The sequence below is a fragment of the Harpia harpyja genome, chromosome 2 (assembly GCF_026419915.1).
Source record: "Harpia harpyja isolate bHarHar1 chromosome 2, bHarHar1 primary haplotype, whole genome shotgun sequence".
In the NCBI taxonomy this organism is placed as follows: Eukaryota; Metazoa; Chordata; class Aves; order Accipitriformes; family Accipitridae; genus Harpia; species Harpia harpyja.
Window position 1 is genome coordinate 9,764,986 of NC_068941.1, and position 9,009 is coordinate 9,773,994.

The 9,009-nt window shown below is 38.9% G+C and overlaps 1 protein-coding gene across 2 annotated transcripts in view; it reads left to right on the forward strand.

Annotated features, from left to right (window-relative positions):
- Positions 1-8,259, forward strand: part of HSPA4L (heat shock protein family A (Hsp70) member 4 like) — a 28,937-nt gene extending 20,678 nt beyond the window's left edge. For both annotated transcript variants that reach the window (XM_052814955.1, XM_052814965.1), the window contains 5 exons: positions 653-778; positions 2,315-2,422; positions 3,528-3,647; positions 4,231-4,392; positions 4,875-8,259. In XM_052814955.1, the coding sequence (XP_052670915.1) occupies positions 653-778; positions 2,315-2,422; positions 3,528-3,647; positions 4,231-4,392; positions 4,875-5,069 (711 nt within the window). In that variant the 3' untranslated portion in view covers positions 5,070-8,259. The remainder of the gene's footprint in view (positions 1-652; positions 779-2,314; positions 2,423-3,527; positions 3,648-4,230; positions 4,393-4,874) is intronic.
- The last annotated feature ends 750 nt before the right edge of the window (positions 8,260-9,009 follow it).

Consider the following 9,009-nt stretch of genomic DNA (forward strand, 5'->3'; position numbering starts at 1 on the left):
CCATTCTTAGGCAGGAAATGCCAGGGATTGCCAGTAAAGGCTGCACAGTCTGTTACAGGAATGCTAATTGTTATTGTCTGACCTGATACTGGTCAGGAGTAGCATTTCCACGAGTTTTGGTGCTTTATGGAAGCTGTGTCCTTGGTTATATCACATTTTTGCCCTTCAAGTCCTCCGCCAGCAGGAAATTATTACAACATGTAGAAAACTTCCCTTTCAGAGGATCCTTTCTGAACTTTCTAGGCATCATGTCTGTGAAGACCCCACCAGCATAAGCTCTTCTGTGAAAGATGGTCAGTCTGAAAAATAAAATATCAAATACTTTTTGTAGGGCAGAACAATTCCTAGTGACTTCCAAACCAGAGTCAAGACTTGTCTTTACTTCTAGTCCTGTCTGTGGTGCTCAGATCATAATTGATATCTAATCCATTTATGTTGAAGCATTTGCCAAAGAGCTTCCAAATAGGAACACATTTTTCCCCCATTCCAGTTCTGCCTGCAGTGAAGATGACTTACACAAAGGTGAAAATTTTAGTAGTAATTATGAATTAGCAGGCTTCTGCAAAGTTCTGTGGTAAAGCTTCAAGAGAGTAATCATGAAGCTTGACACTGGAAATGCTTTTAGTTTTAAATAAGCTTTTCGCCACCCTAGGGGAAGATGATGATGCAAGACAAGCTTGAGAAAGAAAGAAATGATGCTAAGAATGCTGTTGAAGAATATGTGTATGACTTCAGAGACAAACTGTTTGGAGTCTTTGAGAAATTCATCACTGAAGAAGTAAGACTCACCTATGTGTTTCCACTATTGGAAAAAATTCCTTTGTATTTATAAGTTTGGAGTGTGGGTTATGTGGAGGCTGCAGGTGTCTCTTGGAATCAGCCTGTGGATGGGAATCGGGGAGGCTCGTTTGGTGCGATAATGCCACCAGTGCGCCATTGTGGTAGCGATTGGTGCCTGTTGTACTTCCAGCCGTCAGCAACCCCTGAACAGAAGGGTCCTCCAAGAGACTGGGCAAGGTGGACAGCTGTTCAGTTTCCTCCATCTGCAAGGCAGCTATAACCAGAGGCCCACCGGTACCCTTCTGGGTCCTTGAAATACCCTTTCTTGAGATAATCTATGTCAAGGATGCACGGAGCCTCTGGGCCAGTCACAATGGGGTGTTTTTGCCACTCATTCTCAGTTAGGCTTATTTCAGCCTCCAATACAGTCAGCTGTGAATGTAGGATTAACTTCACAGAAGTGAAGTTCAAACTACACTTACACCTGCCATTTGACATGCAAGCATGTAGAGAGTTTTGTACTGTCTGAGAAGTTTCTCGGGGGCAAGGAGAGATTTTGGATGCAGGCAGAAAAGAAAAATCCTGTGGTGTGGGGGTAGGAAAGCAGGACAGAGCACCATGAGCTCCTAAATGGCATGAGTGGGTAGGAATAAAATGAAAATGAGCAGAAATGGAATGTCTGTAGCTCTGTGTTTCATTGTCTAATTTTATTAACTTAGAAACAAGATTCTTTCCCCACTTAAAGTATTTTGAACTCAGCATGCTGTTGAAGTCCAAGTAAAGGTGATGAAGAAAGCTGTACGCTGGGCTTTTGCAAAAGCAGTATTGAAAGAACACTTGTAATATAATCATTTCTCTGTAACAGGCATCTAAAAAGTGGCTGGTACACACGCAACCAGTTGCTGAAACAACAAATGTCCAGCAGCAGTTTTAAGGTCTTCTCTCTGGATTGTACCTGGTCGTCAACCCAGCAACGCAGTAGATGCCCTTCCAGTATAAACTCAAGGGCGTGAGGCTGCCTTTCCCATACCAATTTCAAAACTCTCTCTTACATAAGTTAAGGGGATAGATTAAAATCTTTTTTCCTAAACAGTTAAACATAAAATCTTTGTTTATAGCCAGTAGAGTCCAATTAAAACAATTTTAACTTCAACTGTATATATAGTTGTCCAAGTTTGTCTGGTCTTCGTCTTGCTATCAGAGAACCTGAGAAGCAGAACTTCCTATGTAAAGATAACATGCAAGAATGTTAAGAGATGCATGTGCTTTCTTATAAAATCAGTCCTGAAACTTTGTAACTCCCATAAACTTCACCTGCAAATCAGATTAGTAGGGTTGTCCTGCCTCTCTTACCATTATGTAAAATCTTGGCTTTGAAGTTTGTTAATTACTGTTTTCCTTCGCTATCACTTTGAATATTTTAAACTGATGAACCGGTCTTTTCTGAGTAGGGGGGGTTCTTTGTGTGCTGGGGGGAAAAGTCTCGTCTGTTGTGTTCCCTTCTGAACTAGAGTGTTCTTCATTTGCTTCATAGGATTCAAACAAGCTGACCTTGATGTTGGAGGACACAGAAAACTGGCTTTATGAAGATGGAGAGGACCAACCAAAACAAGTATATATGGATAAGCTTCAGGAATTAAGAGTAAGGTTTTAAGTTACTTTCTAGAATAATTGTGTGTGTGTGTGTTTGGGGGTGGGGGCATTTATATAAATACATATGGCTAAGTAAGCAACGCTCTTTTAATGAGGGATGTGTGCGTGCATACCCATACGTGAGTTTTGTAAATCCATGAACTCTAAAGTATGGACATTCAGGTTGTATCTGGATGTAGTTTAGTTACGAAAGGAACATAATATTTAGAACTAGAAATACAGTTTGTTTAATGTCAGTTGTGTTCCTAATTTGAAAAGAGTCAAATTGAAGCAGACTGTCGCTAGTGGCAATAGAATTAATTGCTATGGGAATTTTCTGTCAGCCTCTCCAAAAGAGGCTTTTGAGTAGTTTGACTGCTCTCCCAGGTATTCAGAATTACATTCCAGGATAGATGCTCTGGTTTTCCTGTGTTCAGTGGTATTCTATAGCTGTATCATAAAACTGAATTTTTGGTCTAACATCTAATGATAAAGGTTGAAGAGTGCTTTAACAGTACCTTCCACTGTATCATTTGGTTAGTAATGACCAAAAAAACCTAAAATACTTGAGATTTTAATAATCTCATGGGAAAATGTGAATTCTGATGAATGACTAACTGCTCTGTAGTACCTAAGTTTAAGTATGTCTCTAGCTCTTGGGCTCCAACTGTTTTCTCTCAAGTCAGATTTCCTTTGGGGGAGGGATAACTGATGGAAACAGCAGCGTAGATCCTGGCAACTGCCTTCTTGCCTGGATACCAGTATTCAAGAGAAGGAAAAAACAGACAATGGATAAAACTAGAAGTTTTTAGATGAACTGCTTTTAACTTAAACCATCCATGTAAATCCTTTCTTCTCTTTCAAATGCATTGTTCCAAGTGCTCTCATTGCTGAAAAGAACTGCAAAATACTAAGCCTAATAAGGACAGGCACTACTCCTGTGTTCAAACTTCTGGACTTTTTTTTGTCGCACTAAAGTAAAATGCAAAGATTAAGCTCTTGAATGGGTGAGAAAAGGAGTTAAAGGCAACCTTCCTTCCAATACCATGTTTTATTCTTAGACCAGACTAAAGTAAACTTGTATTTTGTCAAGATCTTTGTGCTTATGTTTCCAGAAATTTGGACAGCCTATTCAGGAGAGATACATGGAGCATGAAGAGAGACCAAAAGTTTTAAATGAACTGGGAAAGAAGATTCAGCTCCTTATGAAAGCAGTAGAAGCATACAAAAATAAGGTAGAAGCAAATTATTTAGGGAATGAACTATAATGGGTGTCTTGAGTTTGGCTGTAGAGTTTTTTGTGTTGAAAAAGAAATCCTATAGGATTACCTGTTAAGCTGCTTTAAAATGGCTGTTGTGCTTCTGTTCCTGAGAACTTCTAACACTGTTCTGGATTGCTAGCAAAAATGGTTTCTTCATGAGAACACGAATTAAACATAGTCACATTTTTTATGGTGACTTGTACCACTTGAAATGGATATCCCAAGTGATGGCTGTTACCATTGTTTCTATAACTTACAAGACTATCTGCTGGGGTTAGTTAATCAAATTACAGTAAATCTCAGGTGCTTTTTTTTCTGTGCAACTTCATTACTAACCTGCACTTCAGCAGTGTGAACTTTTTAAGTCCAAAATTTCAAATGTCTAAAAATAATGTCTTGTCTGTCTTGTTCTACAGTCATTCTTCATATTAAATGCTTGTTAAAAACTATTTCTAGTGGGTTATAGCAGTGTTGGCCTATTTATTATGTGTCCATGAAATTGTTAATTGGGTGAGAGGCATATATTAATCAATGATACAAATATCTTTCTCCTAAGGATGAAAAATATGATCACCTAGATCCTGCTGAGATGGAAAAAGTTGAAAAATACATTACTGAGGCTATGAATTGGTTGAACAGCAAAATGAATGCCCAGAACAAACTAAGTCTAACTCAGGATCCAGTTGTCAAAGTGGCAGAAATACTGACGAAATCGAAGGTAAAAAAAAAAAAAAAAAAAAGAAAAAAAAAAAAAGAAAAAAATCATTGTACATGTTGCTTTCTAACAAGTTTTTCTTTAGCAAGATTTTGGCCTCTGTGTTGAGCTAGAATATTACACCTGCAGAGATTTTGAAGCTATGGAAAGATCTATACAGAGGGAGCAGTTGGGTTTTATCGATGTTCGATTCTGGCTCTTGATTTACAGCAGTACCTCTGAATAACCCTTTTTAAAGTATCCTGAGTTACAGCACCAGACTTGCTAGAAAATGGATTACCATATAGGCCTTTAACAGAGCAGAAGCTCTTTAGCTAGTGAAAGGCTTTATTTTAAGTTTCTAGACTTGATAGAATTGAAAAGTCTTGTCCTTGAAAATTAAATTCCAGGTCACTACGAACCTGAAACAAGTTTGAGACATTCTAAGATTCATGCAGTTACTGTGCCACTAAATGAACTTGCTCTCTCACTTTTGTTACAACTAGGAATTGGATAGCTTCTGTAATCCCATTATATACAAGCCCAAACCGAAGATAGAACCTCCCAATGATGGGCAGTCAAAAGCTAATGGTGAACACAATGGACCAGTGAATGGACAGAGCGGTACTGAAACAAAACCTGAACCAGCGAAGGACAATTCTCAGCAGACCAAACCACCTGGAGAAATGGAAGTGGACTAAATCTTGCATTTCTTTTACTGAATTAAAATAGTGCAAGTAACCACAGGGTCCATTCTTTTTGTGTGGTACACACCTCAGATGTTCAGTTATTCTTAGCCAACCTTCTGTCATTTGTTGCTGCGTAGTTTTGAAAGTGTTTTATATTAAGTACACCTCTGATGTTCGTTTCCACTCATGCTGCTTATGTGGAGCTTTAGCCAAATGTAGATTGTATAAGTCAGTTTAAGCTTTCCCAATATATTTTATATCAAACATACAGAATTGATATATAAATGGCAACAATCTACCTTATTTAAAGCTTTTATTGTGGATAAACCTCAGCTCCTTTATTCAGGAAAGGATACTGTATTGCACTACTGATGCTCAAGTGTAGATCTAATTGCATCTTTATTTTGGAAAAATATTGGAATTGAAGTGGCAAAACTTGTCACTTGAAGCACTGACCTTTTCTAGTTATTGTATTGTTATAATTTAAATATTAAAATAGAGGTTAGTTGGCATACTAGTTCATCTTGTTGCTGTACCATGAGAATTGTATGGTCTTTTTCATATAAACTGAATAATACAAGCTTAAACATTTTTTAGATTCCCATACCACTAACTAAAATCTAGCATTACAAAATGCTAGCATAATGGCTCTGCCATGTGCTGAAATTAAGTGAATGGTCTCAGTGCACATTGCTGTACGTAACGTACTGTGCTTATCATAGGATGATGATAATAGTATGAAGGGGTAGAATATACAAGGACTGTTGCATAGCTTTCCCTTGAAAATGTCTTATTGCACACGTTACTGTTTCCATTTCTTTTGTTTTGAATGAAATCTACATCTTGATCACATCTTGTGCTGGGAAGGAGAAACAACAGAAATTGGGCTGTGCAAGCTGGGTATTAGCACCCTGATTTTGAGGTTGCTTCAATGCTGTTTGTTGCAAGCTTAGAGAGTTTATTTAAGCCTTGGTACTCGGCACGTAAAGCTTTGGTCAAGGATCTAAACAAAAGAGCTTACAAACTGAATATTGTTACCCCAAAGATGGAATCTACTTGATGAACTTGCATAGCTTACCAATTATCTTTGGTCATTTACTTGATCTAATGAAAGTGTCTACAATGTATTACACAGTTGAGTCACTATTTTCTTTGATACATCTTAGACATGTCTTAGACATTGTCAAGGTCCAGTGTATGTTCATATATTCTGAATGCTTGTCAGTCACTGAGGTACTGTAGCGCTTGCTGGAGCAAGTCGCTTTTCTTTTGACTTTAAACAGCTCTTCTGTTACCAGACTAGGAGTGGGCTACTCTGACTCTGAAGAGTGGTTTCTTAGTCAAGTCAGCGTAAGAGACTGAGATTAGTCACAGCATACACTTCAATGACTTGGACTCCATTGCTGAAGTGCACTGAGGTGTTTGGGTGTTAATCAGGCATTCCTGCAGCAGTTCTCCTGTACGAGATTGTCGCTGTTGTAAACAAGTGAAGGGTCCTGCTCTAGGTTCTGGCCTTGGCAGCCATTTTATCTCCAGCTGTGCCCTTCATGTTCTACCACTGTTCATGTGACAAAGAAAGAGAGGAGTCTGTGACCCAAGCTAGAGTTGGTGGAGGTGAACTATACTGTCAGATACCTTCACAGAAAAAGGAAGCATCATTTACAGCTGTACATAAACCTGCTAAACTAGCTCAAGTGCTAGAATTGTATCTTCATGACTGACGTCAAGTGACTGAGATGCATGTACTTTGCTCTACTACTCCTCCTCTACACAATTAACTGTGAGGATGGTCTGGCACTTCAGTTTTTGTATTTAAAGCCCTTGAACAAAAACTGAGTGACCTTGAAGAGAGCTGCAGCTACTCTGCAACCTCAGTCTTGAATTCTGCCGCTGTAGTCACACATCTTTGGCACTGAGGGGGTGACTGTACTTCAGTGTCAGTTGTCCTAAGTATGTCAGTACACGACTGACCTAGCTTTGGTCCCATAGGCTTTAACATGAATATCTTAATGCCTTTACCACAGCAGTGTAATGAGTAGCATTCTTAAGTATTGGCTTCCTAAAACCCATCTACACATTAATTTGTCTAGTAGACTTTCTGAAACCTGGCAGAAGAGCTCAAACAGTGGACACCTGCCATGTAAGCTCTCCAATAGCTAAAAAAAGGTCATGTGTAAGAACAGAACGTCTAATGCTCATGGTCATCAGATGCTTAATAGTACATTACAAATGTTTGAGGCAATTCTTATGTATAAAGGCTGGAATAATCTTACAGCAAGCTTAAAAGCAGATATGGTTAAGACAAGCAATTGTAGTAAGGTTTTCTTACTAGAATAGGTTTTTTTGCTGTGCATCTGCTCTGTCTCTAGATCCCTGGTGAAGAAGAATGCTACCCACAGACTGCTGATAGCAGCTGGTTGCTGATGTATGTGTTAAGAATCCCATTTGGAAGGGCAAAATTGTTCTTTCTGCAGTGAGCTTCACATAAACATGTGAACATAGGACTTGTTCATACATAATCTGTTTTCAGGAACAAAGAGGAAAGTTTACCAGGATGCAGATTTAAGGTTCTCAAGTACTTAGATAAGTAGATAAGTTATGAATGACTTGAAGATAAGGTTTTGTGCATTGGACTCAACAAGCAAGTTACCCTGTGGCTACCCTGACAGCACCAGAATGAGTATCTTGCAACATAAAATTAACAAGTTTTGTAGTACGCTACTCTGCATCTCCTATATTTTAAAAGCAGGTATTTGTTGCTAATGTCTTATTTGAGACTTTCTACTGAGGGTAAGATACATTTCTAATGTTTGAAGATGTTCCCTCCATCCCACAAAAAGAAAAAACAGGAAGCAACACTATCTTTGTAAAGGCAGTAGAGTTTTGTTTTTAAAAAAAAATAAAAAGATTAATCACAGTCTACAGCTTCATGTAAAAGTTTAATTTCAAAAGAGCATAAACACTTTATTTTACCAGTAACATCTTTCTTCTTTCCTTTAGAGAGGACTGATTCTCTCCTGTCTGGAGCATTAATGGGCTTGCCTAAGAAATGGCTTTAAAATTAAATTTGCTTTACTAAACTAAGTTGCTACTAGCTGTTCTACAACTGATGCATGGTTTCCTTTCCACATCTTTTTTTCCAGTAAACTTCAGGATTTTCTTTGAACTTCATTCAGATGTAACATAAACAGATTTTAAACAATCCCTTTAAGTTAAACTTTTATACTCTTCTTCCTTTAAACCGGCAAGGGTGCTACGTGATAAAACAACCCAGTAGAGCTGCCTGCCTCGTTTGGTCTGAATTTGAATGTGTGTCTGAATTTGAATGAAGAATCCTCTCCCTTGTTTGCTTCTGGCAGTGTCCTTCTTTCACTGTTTAAATACTGCCTTTGGGGCATGCTTGCAAAACTTCCAGTAGGCAGTTGGATCCCGACTCCTCCAGGCCCTTTGGGTGAAGCACCCAACCTGCGTTACCACTCGGCTTTGCAAGGCAGCGTGGCAGAAGGAGGGGGAAGGTGCCCTTGTCTCTGGGTCGGGTATGGATGGCAGCACTGGAGGGACACCGCAGTTCCTGCGGTGCTACTTCTGAAGCGTACAGGCCTGCGACTGCAGCGTTCTGTATGTGTGCCTTGTGGGCAGCCAGAGGGTACCACTGCTGTGGCGTGCAGCTGAAAGTGTTAATCTAAAGCATCCAGTCGTGTCTGTTGATAAGATTTCTTTGTATCTTCAGCATTTAATATTTTTTCAAAACATCTCGGTGTGCTGAACTCTAACCTCTGCTACTACAGATTCTTCCTGTTACTAACTGTTCTCAAATACTCCATATCTGAGTGGGGTTTTTTCACTGTAAGGATTATGTTTAAGTGTAACGTCAGGAGACTTTTCTTCCCAAGTATTTTTTTACGCTAGTATGAGAACTTTACAGCCTTAACAAACCTTGCAATCTTTACAC